Source organism: Malaclemys terrapin, chromosome 2, assembly GCF_027887155.1.
Source record: "Malaclemys terrapin pileata isolate rMalTer1 chromosome 2, rMalTer1.hap1, whole genome shotgun sequence".
NCBI classification, from domain to species: domain Eukaryota; kingdom Metazoa; phylum Chordata; order Testudines; family Emydidae; genus Malaclemys; species Malaclemys terrapin.
Genome location: NC_071506.1, coordinates 217,064,373 through 217,089,494, shown reverse-complemented (window position 1 = coordinate 217,089,494; position 25,122 = coordinate 217,064,373). Strand labels below are relative to the sequence as shown.

At 42.1% G+C, this 25,122-nt stretch overlaps 1 protein-coding gene across 1 annotated transcript in view; it reads left to right on the top strand.

Moving 5' to 3' along the window:
- The first annotated feature begins 3,915 nt into the window (after positions 1 to 3,915).
- RARB (retinoic acid receptor beta) overlaps positions 3,916 to 25,122 on the top strand; it is a 313,832-nt gene continuing 292,625 nt past the window's right edge. The window contains exon 1 of the mRNA XM_054019947.1: positions 3,916 to 4,370. Within this exon, the coding sequence (XP_053875922.1) occupies positions 4,193 to 4,370 (178 nt within the window). The 5' untranslated portion in view covers positions 3,916 to 4,192. The remainder of the gene's footprint in view (positions 4,371 to 25,122) is intronic.

Here is a 25,122-nt window from a genome sequence, read left to right as displayed (position 1 = left end):
CTCCTTGCAGCTGGTGAAGGTAGTGCTGACTTTACTGTCCTAGAAAACTTTGGTTCAGCCTTAGCTGAGAAAAAGAGAATGTCACTGTGGAACTGTAAACACCACTGGCTCCTGGGAGCCTTCTTCCTCCACATCTGAGATTGATGTCTAATGCCAGACTCAGATACCACAGTAGTAAGGTCTGGATATGAATCCAATGATACTTGGAATCCTTCCTAATAATTTCCTCTACAAACTTTTGGGTATCTTATAAGTGTTGACGCACTCATACTTCACGTAAGTGCTAATTGCCTGTGGAGACCCAGTTTTCAAACCACTGCCATTTTCCTTATTGTACTGTGTTGCCTGTCTGCACGTATATAAAGAACAAGACAGTGAATGGAGCTTAAAATCCTGCCTGTTCTGCAGGAGATTTTCTTCCCTGAAGACTAAAATCTAATGAATAGCAGTGAGTTTTTGGAAAGGCAGGAAAAGATTTAATGTTCCAGGAATGTGTAATTTGTATATGAAAACGGCTTATGTATGGACTGTCAATGTTTATGATTATGTGATAATCCATAGTTTGGAGCTATAATATTTGCATGGACATGCACATTAAAAATGTTATGAAAATGATGATGCATTTTCAAGTCACTAGAAAATGTATTATAGAAAGTATTCCAGCATTGTTTGGGAAATGACTAGATGACATTATTTTCATTTCTAATTTTTATTTTTCTACAAAAAGTTATTTTTCATAAAAAATAAGCTAACATTTAACTATACAGGTATGTCTCTCTTTAGTAATTCCAGAGAGAGCAATGTAGCTGAGGTTTAAACATTAGTGTCTTGAACTAATGTGTGAATATTTCAACACTAATCCATTGACTTCTATCTGAAACTAGCTTCCCATAAGGCTAGTTGTATGGATAAGTGTTGGAAGAACTGGTCCATGTATTTTTTTTAATGGAAATCAAAGTATCTAGTCCACCTTTATGGACTAATATGCTGCAATTTTTCATTTTAGACATTAAAGACAAAAAAGGCAAAATGTAATCTGAAATTCTACTTTTTTTCTCCCACATTTGCACTTCTACATGGTAAGTTTAAAAACTTGCTACTGGGTACTTTATAATAGGGGAATTGAAGATAAAAGAAAGGCAGTAAAAATCATATGTGTAATATGTTGCCTGCTTAGCTCATCACACAGTTGTATTTCTGCTCTGTCTGAAATATTAGCAAAGGCCACTGCTGTGCACATTTTGATAATGTGTGCTGAGCTCTGCATGATTGAGCTAACAGAAATATAGTTGAAAGTATCTGATAGTTTTATAAGCTGTATTTTATTTCTGGAGGCCTCATTTAAAAATAGGTGACCTTGATCTAAAAATCATTGACTAAATAATGACAAAGGGCCTCATTTATCCCTGGTCCAAGTCCCTTGACTTCCGGGTGAAATTGTTCTATGTACATCCCCAACTTATAAGCACCTGAGTTTTAGGAAGTTGTTGGTGCATGGGATCTGCCTATACTCTCGCTAAATTGCTCTTGGAAATTCAGTGAGATTTTATTTTTGTCCCTTCATTGTAAGATTCTTTAATATCTAACTTCCCCCATATCTTAACTTTCAGTTTTATCTTGATGCCATTGTGACCCATTATTTTGGCTATGAGTAATTTCCTCCAAGACCAGTATTGTTTCACTGATCTCCTGGAAGATGGTCCTCAAAAGCAACATAATCAGCGCTCTTTCTGCCTTCCACCAAATCTGTGTGTTTAGTGCAATATACCAATCATTATATTCTCCTCCCCATGCATGTCTAGCTTCATCTGTGTTAACGCTATTCACACATAAGTTACGCAGTTATAGAGTACTTGCAACTACATTTGTTATCCTTAAACATGCTGTGCTCAGCACAAATTGCTGTGTCAAAATGTGCACCGCAAGTAGCCTTTCCTGCTATTCCACATATAGTAGAAATATTCCATTTCTGTGTGACTTGCCAGACAGGTAAACACATATGAATTTCGTTTTTATTTCTTATTTTAATTCTTAATGACAACCCATGGACTGACTAGCAGCAACTACCCTTAAAAGCTGTGTTGTCACCATTTTCCCACCTCTGCCACTGATCTGTGCCGTCACGAGCAAGTCACTTCACTTCTGTGGCTTAGTTTCCCCATATCTAAAAAGGAGATAATGATACTCACCCTCCATTGTAAATTGCTTGGTGATCTGTGGATGAAAAGCACTATATAAGAGGGAAATATTATATTATTATTAATTCTCTGCAGCTGCTAAAGATTTCTGGGCTGACACCCTTCTGCATTGAAGCCTTTATACATCTGAGGACTTAACTTCATGAAAGCAGGAAATGTCAGGGATGCCTACTGACTATTTGCTGATGGGAAAGGCTAAGATTGCCATGTGGCTCTTCCTCCCTTTACCCTAGTCAGACATGTTGGGGGAGCCTACTGACTCCTTTTGTGGGAGAACTTGAGGAGCCAGCCCTATTGCATTTGCTGACTTCTCATGCTTTTGCCCTCTTAAGAATCCAGTGCTGTGGTTAATGGTTCACATTTTGGTTTTTTTTTTAAGGTCATGGATATATATGGATTTGGGGCTTTGGTCCATCATTAAGCAAATGAAAATGAACTGTACTCATTCTGATTGCTATAACTCCTAGTGACAAGAGTTCAGCACAGAGTCCATAAAATTATTACGCACCCAACGCCATGACATAAGATAAAAACAAACATCAACTAGTAGTGTTCACAGTCAGCAGTAATAGCAACCTGTCACTAGATTTCAAAATCTGTTAAGACTTGGTAAAGGCCAAGCAAATGATTGGCGGAAAAAATGAGCCATACATCATACCCTGAAATCTAATGAGATAAATTAGACATTCAGAGGCAGCACATTTCACTGTTTAGGATGCCACCAAAAATGCTCCTCCTCCAGTTCAAGACTTTGAATCTAGAGACTAGCACAAAGAGGAGCATCTCAGTTATTTTGCTGAGGAATGGAGGGAGGAAAGTAAGTCCCTATTGATATACGGCTTTAAGAATTGTAACCACCACCCTACTCTTGCACTTGAAAGCAGAAGAGAAGCCCACAGAAGAGCACAAGTGTAGTTTACTATTATACCAGCCTGAAATAGCTGAAGCTTCTGAGTGTTCTTCAAGGGAAGCCCCAAGTAAAGTGCATTATATAAAACACTATAATTAATTACACTAATAGATAAACGTGTTGGCAGTCTAAGGGCTTGTTTACACTGTCTTTGGGTCAGTTAATACATGTTCCTGGTATAGACAGTACCCTAACACAAGAGGTCAAGGATTGAATGGCCTATCAACAATGAACCACAGAGGTGGTTCTTCTGGACCAGAACTGAGGCATTCTGGTGAAGTAGAGTGGGGAGCTTCCACTCCAGCCACTCATTCTGTATCTGTTATGGGGCTGAGTTTTCAGGACTGAAACTGGATGATTTGTATTTGCTAAACACACTTTAAAAAAATACACCCCAAATATATTTATAGGCTTTGACTTGTGCTGATATATTGTATCTTGAAGAACATTTAATCTTTACTTGATTTTTTTTTTCCCCCCACATCAGGGTTTCAGCTAATTTGGTTGATCAAAGTTCAGAATTTGGCAGTTTCTAAAACAGAACTTGTGTCTGATTAGCAATAAAACATTCAGTGCTGAAATCTTGGCTCATTGAAATTAATTGGGTCGGGATTTCATCCCAGTGATTGTCAGGTCCATGTTATGGGACACTGGTAAATACTTTTCTTTACAAAGTAAGCACAGAACAGAAAGATTTTCAGCTTTTATGCGTAATATACCAATATATTTTATTTTTTCCCCTCCAGAATAAATCAGCATGCATCTGTAGAGTGAAGCTATCTTTCCAGAAAAAAAAAGTTATTTAAATAAGCAGCTGAACTGCACACCACATGCACAGATTAGGAAAAGAAGATTTTCTGTTCTCAATCTGCACAGCAAGAATGTACTGGAAAAAACAGTAGAAAGCAGCAATGAAATAAAGGATTGTTATCTAGTGAATTATCTTCTCATCTTCACACAATCCAGCTCAAGCAGTACCTGCAGGTTTGTCAGCCTCTTCCATTCACAAGTTGAGATATTCATGTCCTGGCCTGGAGTAATGCAACATAGTATTTGTACACCTCATAGCCTTTGAGGTATTAACATGACAACCAGCAGCCGCACGTGTCCAGTACCAACAGTGAACGGACATATGAATCACTATCCAACAGCCCCATATCCATTACTTTTTCCTCCAGTCATCGGTGGACTTTCACTTCCTTCCCTTCATGGACTCCAGGGTAACCCCCCAACAAGGGGATGCAGCACCCCATCACCTGCAAGTAAGTGCCCAGTTATTAATTCTTATGGCTGTTATTTACTACAGTAGAACCTCAGAGTTACGAACATCTCAGGAATGGAGGTGGTTCGTAACTCTGAACAAAACGTTATGGTGGTTCTTTCAAAAATTTACAACTGAACATTGACTTAATACAGCTTTGAAACTTGACTATGCAGAAGTAAAATGCTGCTTTCCTTTTATTTTTTTTAGTAGTTTACTTTACTGTACTGTACTGTATTTGCTTTTTTTTGTTTCTGTTGCTCCCTGATTGTGTACTTCCAGTTCCAAATGAAATATGTGGTTGACTGTTCAGTTTGTAACTCTGATGTTCATAACTCTGAGGCTTTACTGTAATTTCCTTAAAGAATGAACACGTTGATTATTGTAAGGTTAATTACAGCTGTTCATTTGCCACTGGCCTCCCTTTCTTTAAAAACAAATTTATTTTGAAATATAATTTTTATTTTTCTCTGCCTTTTTAAAAAAAAAAGATAATATACTTGCAATAGTATGAAATATTCCAGCTATGAAAGTCATGAGTGATAAAACCTGCTAGACATTAGGAAATCTTACATTGTTATTCGTTAGTAGCTGTGGCGATACCTTATCATACCACCATAGGTCAGACCAGACATGTGTTTTTAACAAATCACACAGAAAAATAATTTCTTCTCTCATTAGCAAATAGCTATTGCCTATATTAGTACATAATAAATAGTGCTTTTTTGTTTTGCTTCCCTGTTGCTTGCCATACTAAGGTCCCGATTCTGTAGCTGCACATAGAACCTCCACTAGCAGGGCCGGCTCCAGGCACCAGCCGAGCAAGCTGGTGCTTGGGGCGGCAGCTTGTAGGAGGCGGCATTCCGCCCAATCCTAGGGCGGCACGGCCGCTTTTTTTTTTTTGTTCCACTCCGACTGCCCTGTAGGTGGCAGCGGCGTGGAGGATGGGAGCGCCCTGCAGCAAGCCTGGCAGGGCAGCCCGTGTCCTTCCCTCCCAGCCGACCGGAGTGGTGTGGAGGCCTCCCGGCAGGGGGCACAGTGGGAGGGGCCGCGTGGCAGCGCTCCGCTGAAGCCCTGGCCGCCTCCCTTCTCTCTCTCCCCCCGCTCCCTCCCCCTCCCCCCCCCCTAGCCGGGGCACATCTGCAGGGCAGGGAGTCCCTCTGCACCCTGGCTCCAGCTGCACTTTGCTGTTCTGGCTGCCGCGTTTTTTTTTTTTGCTTGGGGCGGCCAGAAAGCCAGAGCCGGCCCTGCCCACTAGAATCAGTAGGTATTTTGTTGCTGCACTATTGGGGTCAGCGTATGCATCTGAAACTCATATGCAGTGATATAGTGCTCTGTTGTCTGGTATATCCTCTTTAAAATGCTGCCATTCAATATTACTAAGTGTACTAGCCAAAGTGAGTTGTTTTCAGTGCTTTTTAATGAACACTGCCATGTTTCTTGCTAGGACTTACTTTCAAATGCATTGAAAAGAAGGGCCATGGGTCCAAGTGATATTCTCAATTACACTAGTGTAAACCCAGTATAACACCATTTAAGGAAAGTGAGTTACTCTATATTTTCAGTGGTGTAACAGTGCAGGGTTAGGCCCTACGTGAGGAAAAGCAGTGCATGCTTGGTGGGATATTGGAGGATTATTCTGTTTCATTTCACAGCTCACATTTATTGTACAGATGTTTGTTAAAGGACCTTGCTGTGAATGCTCCATATTAAGAAGTCTCTTGGCTAAACAGAAAGCTACAAAGGGCTTGCAGAGTATTGATATTAGCTACTAAAATATGTGCTGGAGTAAAAAAGCATGCAAAGTTTTGCATTCCAGACAAGGAAGGGGAGCAAAAAGGAAGAGAACCATAAAGACGACGAAGGAAAGCAACATTTTAGCATGAGACACAGGGAATGAAGAAATTCAAATGCTTGTTAATGCCACTTGCATGTGAAGCCCCTCCTTTATCCACTTACACATTATGGGTGAACTCCTAGCCTTACTGAAATAAATGTGAGTTTTGCTATTAACTTCAAGAGGGGTGTGATTTCCCCATGCGTGTAGACTTACGTGAGACCACATGCAGGCATATTGTTTTCAGGGTCAGACTCTTAATTTCTTCTGTTTTATTGCACTACATGATTTCTTTTATAGGATGTAAAGAAGAAACAGCTACAAGTTAGAAAACGTTTTAAGCATTTAATTTCCCAGTCCTTTTAGAAGTGATCAGAATACTGAACTGAGTTTTTGCTCTGATATTGCAAGAAAGTTCTTCTGTCACATGGACCAGATAGATGATTAGTTCACAGCACCTTTTTGAAGACATATATTGGTAAATATCCAAAATATATAGGACTGTATATGCACAATTGTTCTTCACCATAATCATGTTCTTATTACATTAAGATTGTATTGAAATCAAATCAGTAGGAGTTGTGACTACTCAGCACTTCTAAAAATCAAGCCGAATGTATATTTAGGCACTCAAAACAAGTGGCCAGTTTTGAAAATATGGGAATGTCTCTTTAAGTCTCCACTGTCATGGTCTCATCCTCCAATTTTCAGTATTTTCAAAGGTGCTTGCCTTAATTCAGACACTTTTATCCATATTTACATATGCAAGTAAAATTAACCTGATTCTTTAGAGGTGCTGAGCACCAACAGTTCCCATGGACTTCGCTGACCATAAAAATCTGGTCACTTCAGAGCGTAGCACTGGGTACCTGTGTATGAAAATTATTGCCTCTGTGTGAAATGTTGAGGGGGCTCAATGGGACAAAGATTTCTTGGGGGAAGAGATCCTTGCAAGACAGCTGGCCCTTTTGGTTGATATTTCTCACTTATTTTGTTTTCCGGTCTTATAGACGTGGCAGCCTCTTTTGAATTTAGGCCTTTAGAGTTCTGGTAAGTGATTTATAAATCATTCAGGAGCCCTGAGACAGGACCCTAGTGCATTGACTTTATATCTCAAGAGGCCTGGATTCAGATTCTTGAAAGTAGTCAGAGTGGCCTATCCTAACTAATGTTTCCACTTCACAAAACTACCATGCAGTTTGGTACAGTTTAGCATGGTCAAGAGTCTTTCTATTAAAATGAGAGCCAGAACTGGACACTGGGGGAATACAGTTCTGTAGTGAGAAGCTATATGTAGGGAAACTTGCCCAGTATCTGCCTGAAGCCCTGCACTATATGTGACTGTATCCACAGTGCTATTTATCTTTCAACTGCATGAGTTCAATATTCTATTTTAGATAATAGGAACTCTGTCAAGAATAAAGACCTCTGGTCCCTTTAGTTTTTTTAAAACAATGTAATTTATCAGCTTTTGTTCAGAGCTATCAAAGTTGGTACAGTTTAAGTTGAAAGACTTCATATTATTTTACTGTACTATTTTCTGTTCTGTCTTGACTTCAGACTTTTTCCATTACACCAAGTACCTGTAAATTCAACCATCTTGTATCTACAGTTGAAACTGACATGTCATAGAAATAAGGGGCCTCATCATCAGGCCCTTCTCCTATTAAAGAGAAAAAGGCTTTTAGACAGATTAATTTTATGGGCATAAGTGGCCTCCAGTAAGAGAACTGTGTTATAGTGAATTAATTTCACTGATGTTGATAATGGTGTTGACTCCTTCACCTCTGACTTGACTTCTGTTTTTAGACTGAGATACATAGTGCAAAATACTTTATAATTATAAGGTTGGTCACAATGCTAAAAAGGTCAGTAACAGAAAAAATATTACCTTTACACATAGGTGAACTGTATGTTAACATTGAATGAATAAAAGAGAGACTGTGGTGAAGAAGATAATTACTTTTATAAGCATGATTGATTCACCTAGTGCTGTACTAACCCTGGGCAGCATAAAGCAGAGTTTTTCAGTAGTCCCATTTGGGAGTACTCGGTGTGCACGCTCATGCAATAGCATTCATAATGATGAACCACAAACCTTTTCTACTTTAAAAAAATTAACTGAGATAGTTACAGGATAGTTGGTTTCGTAATGGCATTTCGAGCTTCAGTGGGTCATTTTGTTCTCAGTTCCAGTGGATATGAATCCATGAAAAAATGTGCACTGATAGTACTCTGGACAAAGAAGTTCTTCTTGGGACCTGAGCAGGGACAAAGACAACATGGAAGAAAATGGAGCTCAGAGCCACTTTAATATCTTTTAAGTCAGAATCATGCACGAGCAACTGTTGGGCTAGTTCTTCGAGTGATGTCCCTATGGGTGCTCCACTTGTTGATGCGGCAGTGCCCGCTGTGCCTGGGACTGGAAATCTTCATTAGCAGTGTCTGTCAGACCTTCCCCCTCTTGTGCTGTGCGCAGGACGTACATACAGTGCTGTGCAGTCTGACCGCCCCCAGTGTCTTCTCTACCACCTTTTGGAATGGAATGGAATCCGCAGCACGGTAATTAGTATTTTCTTCTTCTTCTCCTTTCCTCTTCTATAAAAAATATTAATTATTATTTTTATTTTGTCTTTACCTTTTCAGTTCTTTCATAGCTTGAGTTTGTTTCCCCCCCCCCCACTTCCTACCCTTCCCAATTGGGAAGCTTTTCCCTCCACCCTTATGCCCGGATCCCCTGGGTTTAAGAGGTTCATTTCTTGCGGAGCCACCTTCCTGGTAAGAGATGGCCACATTCAGTGTATCGGCTCTCTGGGAGAGGGATACATCCCACAAAAGTGTTCCCACTGCCTCGGCCTGACACCCAGGGCCAGAAAGTACTGGGATATTAGATTGAAACGTCTCCTTATGGAGAAGTCGCTTTGACTGGCATCAGGCGCAGGCCCAGACTCTTCCCCAGGGAGGCCCTCATGCCAGTGGCAGTGGAGTCATCCCAAAAGCAGGGGGCCCCCGCCCCCTCCATGACCCCACCCCTGCCCCCCTCTGTCACCTGAGGCCCCATCCCCAGCCAAACCGGAAGAAGGAGCTGCGGATCCTCCACCTGCCTGGGGATGGGGAGTCCAAGAGCAGGCCCCAGCCCATGGCTTTGCCCCGTGGGCCTCCTGCCCAGGACAGGAGAGTCTGTGGCTCCCATAGCTGCCCGCTCAGCTCTTACCACAACCCGACTCCGGTGGGAAGTGTGGGGGGACTGCAGGGCTGGGCCAGGGCCCAGGGCTGCTCTCGACCCCCCCCACCCTGGGCAGGTGGAGGACAGTCCATGGCACGGTGCCCCACAGCTGTCTGGGCTCCCTGGCCAGGCTCCAGCTGCCGGCCTGGCCGCTGAGGGCAGGGCCTTGGGGGGGGGGAGGGGGAGGGCATGGCAAAAAATGGATGGGCCAGGCCCCTGACCCCCTTCCCCCCCTGTTCCGGTGCCCCATCTCACACTCTGCCAGGTCATCTGCCAGTCCTCATTTTTCCTGTCCCCTGAAGAGAAAGTCATTCCTTGCTCATTTGGATGACAAGAAATGGGCTTCCTCCTCACACTTTGAGGCACAGCCCACCAGAACACCATCCCCAGCGAGGTTGGTTACCTGAGCCTCCTCTGATGGGATACATAGCTCCAGGGCTCATCCGAGCACCTCCAGTACCGGTTCAAAGAAACAGTCAAAAGACTCTAACTGAGCAGACCTACGTCCCTTGGCACCATTTCCCAGCTCTGAGGACCAAGCTGGGCCACCTTCAGGAGCTACAGCACCAATGCCATTTCTGGCATCAGTGAAACTGTCAACATTGATTAAGACCTCGGCACCAGCAAAATTGTCAGCACCGACCTAGTCTCAGGGACATACACCCTGCCTTCGGTGCCATGTCTGCCTTCAGCGTGGTGTCTTCCATCGACACCAATGAGGCTTTTTCCCCCTCCACATGACTTCAGATACCCGACGGACCTGCTGGTCTCTGACACTCCGGAGTCTCCTCTTCTGCGATGTGACCTCTCCCCGCCACTTTCACCCTTTTCTCCAGACTCACGCCGCTCCTCCCTCTCTCCACCAAGAATGGCACCTCTCTTCCCTAGTGGTGATGATGAGAAAGATGAGGGCTCTATTGTTTTCTCGACTAGGGGCAATTCCTACCTGCCCATCCTCACTGTACGCAATCTTCTGCTGATCATCAAGCCTGGCAGGGACCACCATGGATGTAGCCATATGTGCCACTCCCACTAAACTGGCCGTATTGGGAAATCTTGTATAGGGGGCAGTTCAGGAACCCTACCAGGGAGCTTCGACGGATACCTACACCTTTCCCTTTTCTACCCGTTTCTCGCCCCCAGGAAGTCAAACCACTGCTGGCATTAACTGAACAGGAAGAACAGGAGGAGGAAGAGTCTCCACCAACTTTATATTTTTCATCCTCATCTCCTGATGATGCCCCGACCCCCTACATTTCCCGATGACTTCAGACTCTTTCAGGAGTTATTCTGCTGGGTTACAGAATCTTTCGAGATCCTGTTGAAGAAAGCTAAAAACCAGCAGCATAAACTGCTGGATATACTGCACATATCCTCTTCTGCCAAGATCGCATTGCCAATCAATGAGGCTCTTCTTGACCCCACAAAGGTGCTGTGGCAGTCCCCGGCATCTATCCCTCCAACCTGCAAACATGCCAACAGAAAATATTATGTTCCAGCGAAGAATGAGGATTCTTATTTTCACACCCCACCCCAAATTCTCTAGTGGTCAGTGCGGTGCAAGAGAGAGACCGTCAGTTCCAATCCTATTCTAATAAACCAGACAGAGATTGGAAACATCTGGACCTATTTGGCTGCAAGGCATATTCATCAGCCACGGTCCAATTTAGGATTTCAAGCTATGCAGCCCTCATGGCAAAGTATAACTACGTAAAAAGCAACAAAGAGTCCTGTGGCATCTTATAGACTAACAGACCTATTGGAGCATAAGCTTTTGTGGGTGAATACCCACTTCATCAGACGTGACGAAGTGGATTTTCACCCACAAAAGCTTATACTCCAATAGATCTGTTAGTCTATAAGGTTCCACAGGACTCTTTGTTGCTTTTTAAAGATCCAGACTAACACGGCTACCCCTCTGATATATAACTATGTAAACTACTCCAAATTGGAGGAACTCTTTCATGATCTACTGGAGACCAAGAAGGAGCAATTCCAAGCCTTCAATTCCACAGCCTCCTAGCCTGTACAAGCCTCACTAGACTTCACAGACGCTGCTGCTCGCTCCATTGTGACTGCTGTGGTCAAGAGGCATGCATTGTGGCTCCACTCTTGGGTTTTCCTAAGGAGGTACAAACCACAGTAGAGGACTTACTGTTTGAAGGCCAGAAACTTTTCTTGGAGCTCATGGATAATTCTCTGCACTCCCTTAAAGATTCCCTGAGATTCCTCAGGATATACACGCCGGCACCAAAGAGATGATTGGGGAAGTACCAAGTCCCCTTACGATTCAGTACACAACAATACATTCCTCAATGGCACTATGACATCCAGCACCGACGACGAAGGCCTCCTAATAAATGTAGACAGTCCACTCCTCAGGGGTCTACCTCTCACATATCACCACCAAACCAACAATTTTGATGGTGCAGCCGAGGCCCTGAGAAGCACCCCTCTTTTCCAGGCATGCTCACCATCTTCCATATTCCATCTGTTTGATGACCGACTGGCTCCATTCCTATCATCTTGGGAGTCTCATCACCTCGGACAAGTAGGTCCTAGAGATAATCAGGGAAGGATACTCCATCCCCTACCTATCTATCCTGCTACTCCCCCCTCCCCATCCCTTTTCAGGGACCTCACTCATGATTCCATTCTATGGGGAGGAAATAAAACATCTTCTGCAATTGGGAGCCATAAAACAAGTCCCTTCCGTCCACAGGGGACAGAGCTTCTACTCCTACTATTTACTGATTCAGAAAAAGTCTGGCGGCTGGCGTCCCATCATGGACCTTCACAACCTAAACAAATTTGTCAAACTGCAATGCTTCAAGATGGTTACCCTCTCCACTATTATCCCAGCAATGGAACAGGGGGACTGGTTCTCAGCCCTCGACCTCCAAGATGCATACTTTCATATTTCCATACACTCTGCACACAGATGATTCCTCCGATTTGTTGTGGGCACAGACTACTGCCAGTACAAAGTACTTCCCTTTGGACTATCTACAGTGCCTCGGGTGTTCTCCAATTCCTCATGGTAATCATTGCCTATCTGCGGAAACAAGGAATCATCATTTTTCCATAGGTGGACAACTGTCTTCTCAAGGCCCCATCGGAACACTATGCTGCCTGTTTCTGTTGCGGTCTGAATTAGAACTCACATTTTTTAAAATAACTTTCTATTTTTATATTATCAGAAAACTACATAAAAGCCAAAGAGATCAGTTGTTGCCAATACATATTTGTACCAGAGTTGAAAGGGAAAATTCTCTTTTAATATAATATTTAGTGGAATGGCAGCATCAATAGCAACGTCTTCACAATGCAGTCTGAATACAAATACCACTAAACTGTTATGAAGTACTTGTGCACCTTATGGGATTTTTAATTGAGTTTTAAATACCTCCACACAGAAAAAACGGCCTGAATTAAATCTAAATGAGGGCTAGATACACAAACAAATGGAGTCCACTTTAAAAAAAAAAAAAAAATCCCCTAACTTGGGACAGTCCGCTTTCTCCTGAGATGGCCTCTTGTCATCCTCCTAATGAAGCAGCCCACAGAGCAGTTAGCTATTAACAATCATATGATGATCCACCTGTTATTCTCCCTGTGACTTACTGCTCCAATCTGGTCCTCAAACCCCTGACCATAAGACTTGGGATCCCAAGGATCCTGCCTTTATTTGTCCCAGGAATGTATAGGGAGGGATTGGGAAATGTGAACATATCATTATAAAGGGCTTTGACAGAAAGTCAATAAGGTGAATAACTGATCCACTTATTAGATAATCATAACCATTTTACATGGAGAATCTATGGGGTGGCAAGAATAGAGTTAAGGTAATTTAACCGCACATTTCCATACTTTCCAGTGTTTGCTGTTTTAAAAGTGTAATCTTAAAATAGAATGTCCCATCTATTCTGTTCTGTATAGGTCTTTTGGACATGTGTAGATGTCTGGAAAATAAAATCATTCAAGAATGTGGGAGAGGCAGGGAATAGAATCCACTCTGACAATGCTATGTGAACCCTTATCTAGCCACTAAATATAGTAGTACTATGGTTTTGAAATAGTGCTTTTGAGATACTCGGGCGAGGCAGATTGTTGTTTTAAAACATTATGTTCTATTAGGATTGTTTTCTCTTACATTATTGCTGGCTATTTACAACCTGGACTCCAGCTCAAAGGGTTTTTTTTGTTTTTGGGGGGGGGAATAAATATGGACTGACTGACATCATTAAACTAATACAGTAGAATGCAGTATTTTTAGTGTATTACAACACAGTTTCCCCAGCTCCACCCCTTGTAGGCATTCATTTACTTTTCCAGTTCACTTGTTAATCATTGTATTGACATAAAAAGTCCTCCCAAAAGCACTCTTTGGTAGATTGCATTAAATATGAATAGCGGATATTCATTACGATGTGTTACCCCCAAGAGAGTGCTAAACTATCCGCATTACTCAGGAACAGGCAAATACAGGCAAATTCTTCAGCTATTCAAATAGTTCAGTGTCTCTCTGTATCTCTAATAAAACAAGAATATATCTCTATTCCCTTAATTACTTAGAAGGTCAAGGACTCTCAGTTCCCATTCTACCTTACAGTGCTACAAGAGGGGAATGTTTTCATTGGTGGTTGAATCACAGTAAATATATGATGGATTTTTTCACTCAGCGTACTTATAGTTTTCAACAGCTGTGCATTAGTCTAATAATATTGCTATATCTGTATCGAATTAGGGAAAAATCCAATATGAATTAAAACTTTAAAGGACTTCATCTGTTTGTTTTTCAATAGTTACAGCTTTCTGAGTAGTCTGCTTTTCACCTTTATTGCCTCCTCTTTCTTTAAATCCCATCTCACACTGAAGGCTTGACATATACTCATTACCATTTGCACACCTCTGCAATTGCCAGCTGTTTTCAGACATCACCTTTTATCATCACCGTGCTGATGTTATTTTTAAACATAGTTCTTATATTCAGAAGGTGGGATAGGCAAAATTTAAATATTAATTTCTTTACGTACAGGCAATATGGTATCATGCTAGCAATATCCTGCTAATGACATCAGCCCTAACCTTAAAAAACTCTTTGCTTTTGGAACAAGCTGCATAGCTCAGCAGTTTGAGCATTGGCCTGCTAAAGCCAGGGTTGCAAGTTCAATCCTTTAGGGGGCCATTTAGGGATCTGGGGCAAAACAACAACAACGCAAAAAACTGTCAGAGACTGTACTTGGTCCTGCTAGTGAAGGCAGGGGGCTGGACTTGATGACCTCAAAAGGTCCCTTCCAGTTCTATGAGATAGGTATATCTCCATATATCAATTCTTCCTGGATTCATGTAGTCTGAGACTTTTAAAACAATCAGACTGTTGGATTCACAAAACTATGTAATATGTTCTGTGATGGTTTCATGGTAGGAACTATCTTAACTCATGAACAATTTTAAAGTACAGTTTATAAATTTTGGAACTCTGTTATGGTATTGTCATCTCCTAATGTGGTCTATGAAGCATAATACTTTTAAATGTGTTCCCCCTAAAAGTTAAACTACTCAATAATAGCTCTTACCTCAGACTAAATGCCCATGACTCTTTGTAACTCCACCCTATCAGAGTGATTCCTGGGAATCCCATAGGTGTAAGCCACTTAAGAAACTAGCAACAAGCTTTCCTGGACTTAGAGAATCAATTCTGCAGGTAAAGGGACAGAGTAGACCTGCTTTCAGGTAAGGACAAATTTTTAGAAATTCTCTAAGCCTGTTAGCATACAGACGGATGAATCATACTGATTCTAGTACTTATCCCCATAAGTTCTCTTCCCAGTGCTCATGGACTTGCTAAAGTATACAAGTGGTAGGTATCATTAGTTCTCGTACATAATTGTTTCCTCACTCGTGGATCTTGAAACAAGGAAATTCTGTAACAAAACATTAGTTAAAAAGAATCTATAATTGAAACTAACAACCTACCTCTTTTCCTACCCTCCTCTCGAAATAAAATATAAAATTCAACAATGCTAGATGTTAGGAAGTCTGAAATAAATAGTTAAGGGATCTCTCTACTCCTCTGTTACTGCAGAGATCTCTATCACTCACTATTACCCCAGCTGACTTACCCCACTTTAACTGTGACCTTTTATTTGGTTCTTTGAAAGAAATATTCTATTGATGTAAACTGCTGATTTTATATAAATATGTTGTAAATCTTTCAAAAGGAATATAATCCCCAGGCCATGCGACGGTAAGTTTGTCAGAATTCTCTAAGTTTTCTCACAGTATGATGTGTTGTTGGAATAGAAGAATATCTTTCTGGCTCAAGTTGTAATAATGGAGCTATGTATTGTTATGAAGCATGTTGGTCATGTGGTGCTGTACACTTCTGAAAGTGGACATAAAGCTTGCAAGTTTGTATTCTTCAAGTGCTGGTCCCTATGTGTATTCCACACATGGGTACAAATGCGCACCATGAGTCCAAATCTGGAAGTGCGTCAGAGCAGGGTCTGTTGGCCTGCACATGCGCAGTAGCTCTCCTCATGCTCCCGACCAAGGGTATAAGAGGCAGTGAGGGTTGACGCCTCTCCAGTTCCTTCTTACCACAACATGGCCTGAGTCGGAATGGTGTCCTCTTTCATTCTGTTGTTTAACCAGTGAAGAAAGAAAATGTTTGTAAATAGTTATATATCTTAGCTTAATAGTTAGTAGTTAAAGTTTATAGTTAGCATAGGTATTTCTTTTCCACCAGTTGGGGAGCCTCTTCCCAGCTCCGGGACTATGCCCGAGTCCTGGGATTCAAGAATTGCGTCTCTTGCCCTTGCTCTTTCTCCATCAGTGACGAACGTCAATGGTGCCTGTACTAGGTCTGGGTGAGGCTCATATCTCTGCAATGTGCAGTATCTGTGGCTCCTTCTCACCCGAAATTCAAGAAGCCCAGGAGCTTTGCCTACGAAAGCACCTGATGGAGAAGATTATGAGGTCCCTGTCCGATCTGGGCCAGAGAAACCACCTCTCTGTATATTGGCCTCAATTGACCAGCAGTACCCCTCCAAGTACGTGCTTTGAAGCCTTCAGGATCTAAGCCCAAGGTCTTTTCTTCTAGGGCTCCCCATGAGAGTAATGGGCACTCTCATGGTATCAAGGACAGATCCCCTTCAAGGACTGTCAATAAGAAGCACGCTTCCTCCCTGAGCCTGTCCAGGTTCGGTGAGATGTCATGCATGGAACTGGCTCCACTGAAGACCCCCAGATTGGAGGGCAAAGCATGTAAAAAGAAAATCCACTGGTTCTATCAGTCACCTTGGTACCAAAGTGTAAGGATAGATGTTCACTGGTACAAGTGCTGCCTCATTTATCTAAAGACCATCCAGCTGCCACAGGTGCACCAAGTCCTTCAGACTTGACTGCTGGAACCTCTTGATCACCAGGGTGCATGGAGACATACATAACACCAGAGGATATATTCTTTCCTTATCCACAGTCTCCACTTCTCTCCAGTCCTGCCCTCCTGAGGGATGTTCTTAATTCGGCGGAAGAGCCTATATCAGTATCCCAGGAACAGACCCATCTCCAGCCATCCGGCAGGAGTGCCCTGGTACCGATAGCACTGCTGTTACTGATGGAACAGTTCTCAGACATGGATGAGTCAGAGGAGATAGCCACGCCAGTATTTCCATGGAGACACTTGAGCCCCATCAGACAGTCGACTGGTTATGCTCACCATTCCTGTGGGTATGACCTCCCCCCAGAGACCACTAGTAGCAATTCTCTTGGGGTCCCGCACAATTAATTAACCCCTCTTTCTGGCCTTATTGGTATCCATATAGCAGGTGCCTGTGCTGTTCTCAGGAGTCAGACCACTCCTCTCTCTCTCTTTCTCTCTCTCTCTCTCTCTCCAGCCTGTTCCATCGGTGTATGAGAAAGGAGAGCCGGAATCGGATCTGCAGGTACCAACAGTTCTGATGGGTGCCTCTTCATCATCCCTGGATGAAGCAGTCATTCTTTCTTCATCTTCTCCACCAGATGACCACCCCAGTATCATCTGCCTCACCACCACCCTTCCTGGTCCCTCTTCAGGGACCACTCTCACAAGGTGATACTTCAACAGGAAGTAGAATCTCTTTTACACCGAGAGGCTATAGAGTGTGTCCTGCCTCCTTACCATGGGAGGAGGTTCTACTCCCCATATTTCCTAATTCCCAAAAAAACACAGAGGGTGGAGACCCATCCTGGACATGTGGCAACTCAAGATCGTTCTTCAAAAGCTGAAATTCCAGCGAGCTCAGCGCCGTCAAGGCAGACCTTCCTTAAACAGCAATTCACAAAGAAGAAGATTTCTCTTGGACTACACCCCAAATTTCTCCCCAAGATTGTCTCTGAGTTCGACATCAATCAGACAGTACACTTACCTATATTTTTTCCAAAACCCCGTGTTTCCTCTGATGACCAGAGAATATATTCTCTCGCTGTCCAGTGTGCCCTTGTGTTCTATCTATAAGGAACCAAATCCATAAGGAAATCACTGAGACTTTTTATCACCATTGCAGAGAAAGTGCCTGGGTAAGCCAAATCCTCTGAGAGAATTTCTAAGTGGGTTTCAGGATGCATCTTGAGATAGCTATAATTCCTCCCCCTGGTGGTGTCACAGCTCACTCCATGTGAGCACAACTGCCTTCACAGCATTCTGGTCAAATGTCCCACTGCAGGACATCTGCAGGGCAAGCCGCATGTTTGCAACACACTACGCTCTAGTTCATGCCTCGGCTGCAAATGCAGCGGTGAGATTGGCAGTATTGCAAGCATCTTGGTACTGGCTTCCTTGTACCCATCCCCAGTCTGACACTGCTTGCCAATCACCCGCATCTGGAATACACATAGGGTTCATTTTTCTGTGAGTGCTGAAGATTACTTAGTGTAATTGGAGATTCTTCAAGATACGTGATCACTATCTGTATATCGCTACCCACTCTCCATCCCCTCTGCTTTGGATCCTGTTGTATTTGTGGTAAACAGGAACTACAGAGGCATCAACCTGCACTGCCTGTTATACTCTGGATTGGAATCATGAGGAGAGCTACTGTGCATATGTGGGCCAATGGATGCTGCAGTGAAGAATTTCTGGACTTGGCGCACATATGTGCCGATGTGTGAAATACAGATTGGGACCACACATCTTGAAGAACCTCTAGCTGCAGTAAGTACCGATAACCTCCACTTTTGAGCTGTATGTCTAGCAACTAACATGAGCCGATTTTTTTTTTTGAGTGACTAATATATGGACTGATCTTACAGAGGATGCACTCAGGCACATTCCTGTGATTATATGGAGCTTCATTGTAGAATTCTGGAAAGAAAGTAACTTTGGGACACAGAAGTGTGAGTTTTTGGGAGGAGTTGTTAGTGGAACGACCTTGATAACTTTCATTCTTTACTATTTTTATGTTTTTGGGTGTGTGTTACGTTCTGAACAGCATGTGACATTTAATCTGAAAGCTTTTTCAGATTAGTATATCCCACTTTTTTATTAAGAGAGCTTTAACTTTTTCCTCAGCTGGGGATTACTGTCCCCTTTCTCCTATTTTGGGAATACTGGGAATAATTCTTGCGTTACATATGCTTAATTATTTTCAGCTATGGTAAAGACAGCAGATTTCCAATTTAAAATGATAAATACCCATCCAAACTATTGAGTCCTGAAAGGGCATGGAATCCATTTTCCTTTTCTTTGTCCTTGAGTACTGTTTCCCTTTCTTACTGCCTAGAATAGGCTTACATCAGTAATATTCATAAATGATTTACAAAAGTAATTCCTGTGTAATAGCTTGGGACTTCAAGATTTTATGGTGCTGCCAGATGTGCTATCAAACAAAATTATCTGGTTCAAAAAACTTGATAAATCTAGTCAGAATAAATTCCCTGAAGCAAACACACACTCCCACCCTCCCTCAAGAAAAGTAAGTATAGCCCATAAAATTGTTAGGTTCTCTTTTGCCACATGTATGAAATTAGACTTAACGTTGTGTGTGAATAATATTGATGCTTTATGTTTGAAAAAAGAAACAAACAGTAAGGTCTTGCCTTTATTAAGTACCCCTTTCCCTCTGTGACACCACACATGGTAAGAGTAGATTTCAGAGTTTTAAACTTCACTCATGGGACAACCGCTGTGTAGTCTAAATATTACACTCTTAATATATTGTATGACTCCTGAACATTATAGACCAGGTTTTCAAAAAAAAGGCTCAGCATGTTGGCTGCTGCTCAAGAAGAGGTTGGCTTATAGTTGGAATTTAAAAGGAAGTCAAGGGGAGGTGCATGCAAACAATACATGTAGAAACAAGGGTACAATTTGTCCTTTTGGTATTCTGCAATAATGAAATGCAATCGAGTAAGTCTAGCCTTTGCTCTAAATTTCCTGAGTTTTGTCTGTTTAAGTTGGAGTTGAGACTTAATTTTAGCAAAGTTTTATGTATATACATTCCTTTTCTAAAATGTCTGGAATGCAAGAAGACAAGACAATAGAAAATCCATCTTCAAAGAGGGGGAAGGGATAGCTCAGTGGTTTGAGCATTGGCCTGCTAAACCCGGTGTTGTGAGTTCAATCCTTGAGAGGGCCACTTAGAGATCTGGGGCAAAATCAGTACTGGGTCCTGATAGTGAAGGCAGGGGGCTGGACTTGATGACCTTTCAAGGTCCCTTCCAGTTCTAGGAGATGGGATATCTCCATTAATTTAATTTAAAGGAAGGGAAATTAACTTGAAACATTCATGATATTGTCTTCCCAGGTAAATATGTGTTTAGGGCAGAATTCTGACCTCAGACATACATGCACAACTCTCATAGGAGTTCTGGAGTCTATTTTGAGGGCAGAATTTGGCCCTTTAGACAGTTTTATATATGTGCATTATTTCCTGAAGTGTCTTTCACTACTTCTTAGAAAGTAAAGCCCTGATCCTGCAACTGGATCTCTGCGGGCACTTAAGTGTCTATACAATTTATACTTAAATGTAATACTTAGATCCTTCTTCAAAAAATCAGATTTTTATTTGTTGTGCATGTTGACACGTGCACTGCTCAATAATTTGAGGATATAAATTATGCAATTTCTGTGAAAAAATAGTTTATGTGCATATGCAGTAATCACTTTTCAAAGTTAAAGATTTAATCTATTTTTCAAAGTTTCATAACATAAATAACCCACTAGAACCATTGTGGAATACTTACTAGACAGATTTGTTTTATAAATCATAATCATTTTGAGTTGTTCAATCAATTTTAAGCATTTGGAACCAATAATATATGTCTGTGCAACTTTATACACTCGTGATTTAAAAACAGCTAGGCTGATCTTTTAAAATATTTTTTAATATTCATTCTCAGCCAAGAATACCCTGTAACCAAGTTACATCTTGGAACACACTTTTACAGTCAATGTATAAATCCCTACAAATTAGGTGTTATAAAGGAAATGCTGATGAGCCCTTTAAATATAGTCACAATAGCACAACTTCGTTCTGTGTTAAAAGAAAGAAAGAGAAACTCACATTATTTTTCCAGTATTCTTTACAAAGTACATATTTTAACAAAGAAAGCAAACTATTGGTCACTCGAGTATACCAATGCTGAAGGACCCAATCCTTAAGTATTCTTCCATGGCATGCTCAATAGAGTCCATTGTTGTCACGAATGATGGCCATGTTATTCATAAGGCCATAGGGGTTGATATAATTGCAAAAAGGTTTAAATTACATGTGTGAGAAAAGCTTAGCTAGATGGCTTCTGTTTAGGCTCCAAAGTGTCCAAGCCTGGGGGGGAAATCCTGGTCCTATTAAAATCAATAAAGTAGCTCATCTCAGTGGCACTGAAAAAAGGTTGTAGTGTTACAACTACTCAAAACTCGGTCTGATTTAGAAAATGAAATGTGGCAAGCATTGAGTCCCTAATGTGCCCTAATCTTATTTCACTGTAGTTTTTGAATGCTCAATTGATATAACACACCGAGGCCCTTATCCTGTAAGCTGCAATGGACAGGAAGCCCCTGTGCTTGTGTAGAGCCCAACTGAATTCATTTGGGCTCCATTCGAGTGATCAGGTTATGGTTGCATGGAGCACCTTGACAGATCAGGCCCCTACTTAGAGTTAGAGTGGATTTCATGGAAATGTCATTTTTATTCTCACTCTTTCATACCATCATTCCTCCAAAGCACTAAACAATGCTCTTTGATACACATATGTAGAGAAATGCATAGATCTTAAGTCTAGAATCCTGGAGCTAAGCATAAGGTAAATCTACAACCTTTTAAAGAACTTATCTGCATACCTACTCTACTTAAAAGCTATCGGTGAAGATGTTTGGTAGGAAATAAGGATATATTTGGTAAAGAAAATTGTTTTTTTCTTTCACACAGCAGTTCCAAGATCATGCTTTCTGTTACTCAAGAAATTAAATTCTACTTGAATCATTGCAAAATTAACTATATGAGGTAAAATATTAATCATAAAGAGAATAGCACAACATAATGCAGAGTGCATCTGCTGCTTCAGTTTATGCAGACGTATAAGCCTATTGGTATCTACAGACCATTTTAAATTGAACATCTTTAGAAACACTTGAAAAAGCAGCAAGAGAAGCCATGCAACTGGTAAAACAGATTTTGCTGTGGTAGCATCATTCTCTGAATGGTAGAGTCTTACAAAAATTAATATAAATTCCTTTCAGGTCCTAGATCTTCTTGACATTATTTGTTAGTTACAGGATGAGTAAACCTGGGCTGTGAGACTGCTGAGTCCTCCAAACCCACCAGCCTGAGCTGTCCATCACAATGTGATGCTAATGTCAAGCTACAAGCCGCTAACAGGCACTGCATTTACACAGCCGTCCACAGGCAGGGACACACCCAACTGAGTTACATGAATGAGCTCCAGGCCAATATGAACTATCAATAGAGAGGCTCCAGCCAATCCTTCCCCCCATCTCCAGCCCTATGCCCCAGAACTGTACCATCTTACACTGTTCAAGGCTCCCTTGGGCAGTGCAAGTTCACTAATTAGTTCGCCACTCCCTCAGTGTGGAATGGATACACACTAGCCTTTGTAATGTGAGCTGAGATTTCCCAAGCACTTCAATCAAAACCACAGTTTTAGGTAAAATATAAAACTGATTTATTAACTACAGAAAGATACATTTTAAGTGATTATAAGTAGCAGACATAGAGATCAAAGTTGGTTACCAATGAAATAAAAATAAATTTGCAGTCTAAATTCTAACTTAAACAGACGAAGCAAGATTTGAATCAAACCGTGTCTCACCATAACAGATGGTACAAGCAGGTTACAGTTCCTCACAGGCTGAACCATCTTCCAGGACCAAACCTGCCTAGTTCAAAGTCTGTGTCTTCCAGGCGTTCTTCCAGGTGTTGAGATGGGATCCCGAGAAGCCTCTGGGATAATGGATTGTGTGTTGATGAGCCATTAACGCCCATCTGGCCGGCAATGGCTACTCCTTTGTTATAACTTAAAGGCTGGTTGTGGGAGTTTCCAATCTCACAACATATTTCATTAACACTTATAGCAATACTTCAGAATTTCACACACAATGATAGCACATACAATCCAACTGTATAATAATGTTCAACAGATCAAGACTTTTACAATGATACCACACAAGGCATACTTTGTAAAAACATATCATAATTATATGCCAGTGGTGAATATGGGGGTTCCAGGGTGCTGCTTTGAGGCACAGAGTGTCACAACAGCATACAAGCCAAATGATGAGGGTGAGAAAAGGCACAAATCCTTCAATTTGAACTGGATTCTGGTGCTTAAAAAAGGACTGTATTTTTTAAAATGAGATGGTCACCGAAGATTGACACTGTTGTTTTAAACAGCAGCGATGAGACGCTGTAACTAATATATTTCACAAAACCTACACGTATAGTCAGTGATTGATTAAATATTGTAATTGAACTGCATCTTCATAACTCTAACTAAGCCGGGAGTTTTCCCCCAACTGCATGGTTCAGCAGGGACCAACTAATTGGCAATTTTCTTCTTTTTAACAAAGCAAAAATATAATTAAACTACAAAGAAAGAAATGTTCACTGTAGATTAACTGTGATGTTGTTTGCTCTGATGTTTGACAGTCATTTGGAATACATTTGCTGATTAATACCATGGCAGCCACACATTGTATCTTGGCCCAATCCAATGTTTAATTATTTGCAGAAAAATCTAGCTTTCCTGGGATGTGATTTGAAGGGACATTTGCCATTTTAATATATAGTTTCCTAGGTAATGGAAACACCTTGATAAAATATCTTACAGTGCCTGTGATTTGAAAAACAGGTAATTTTGATGGTTCTTCGAGTGGTTGCTCATGTCCATTTCAATGTAGGGTGTGTGCTCGCCCTGAGCACCGACATCCAAAAGTTTTCCCTCAGTGGTATCCATCAGGTCAGCTCTGGTGCCCCCTGGAGACATGCTGGCATAGCATCAGTATAAAGGGCCTTGCTTCCCTGCCACCCCCTCAGTTCCTTCTTACCACCTGTGATGGTCGCTGGAACTGCGGCTTGTCCTTGTGTTTTCCCGCAAGTAACCTCTCTTGATGGACTTTGTTTATTAGCTGTACATAGCTTTTTTTGTAGTGCTTAAGTTTTCGTTAATTAGTTAGTAAGTAGTTAGCAGACCCCGCTTTGCAGGGTTAGCTCTTCCCTGGCACCAGGATATGCCTCGGTTTGTGGGGTTTAAGCTGTGTGCGTTGTGCCATAAGCCAATGCTGGTTAGTGACCCCCATTCCAGTTGCCTCAAGTGTCTGGGGGAGGCCCACGTGCAGGAGTGTTGCAGGATTTGCAAGGGCTTTAGGCCCAGAATTAAGAAGGACAGCAACACCAGACTCAAGTTCCTCCTTATGGAGGCAGTGCTTTGTCCCCTTTGGAGCTGAGTCATGTTGACCCAGCACCGATTTATTTCGGCTTCAATAAGAAGCATCCTGGCATCTCTAAGGGAGATGTAACACTGTCTGCTTCTCTGACACCAAGGAAGGACCCTGCTTCTATGGCCTGGGACTCCCAGCACTGACAGTCATCCTCAGTGCCGAGGAAGACAACTCTGGCACGGGACTCTCAGCAGAGGAAAACTTACCTGGGTCATAGAGATGCTGACAGAATGTGACGTGTTCCAGGCCACTCGCGGATGCTAACGGTGCACACAGTACTGTTGACTCCGGCCCCGGGGAGAGCACCGTGGAGTCCAGCATCTTTGGACTCTCCACCGAGAGAGAGCCATAGGAGTTCAACTATCCTGGCACCACCATCCATACTGGAGATGTTTGATGCAGTGAGGGATCTGTTGTCACTCCTGATACCGCCATTCGGGAGCTGTCAGCAGTGGCACTGGAGACAAGGACCATCACAGCACCAAGACCCCAGATGCCATCAAAAGGCAAGCTAGCCATGATGTTGTGGCACCGCTCTCTGACACTAGTTGGCACAGCTCTGCCTTGGTTGCCAAGAAGCAACTCCTCCGACTCGGACTCTGAGGCAGAGTCGTATGCCCCCCACAGGAGCAGACACCACTCTGACCAGTAATACCTGGAGGCTGAGATGAACCAGGGCATTCCACTGGTGGTCTGGCCAAAAACACAGTGGCAGATGCCACAATAGTGGCTGTTCTGGAGCCCCTGGGCTT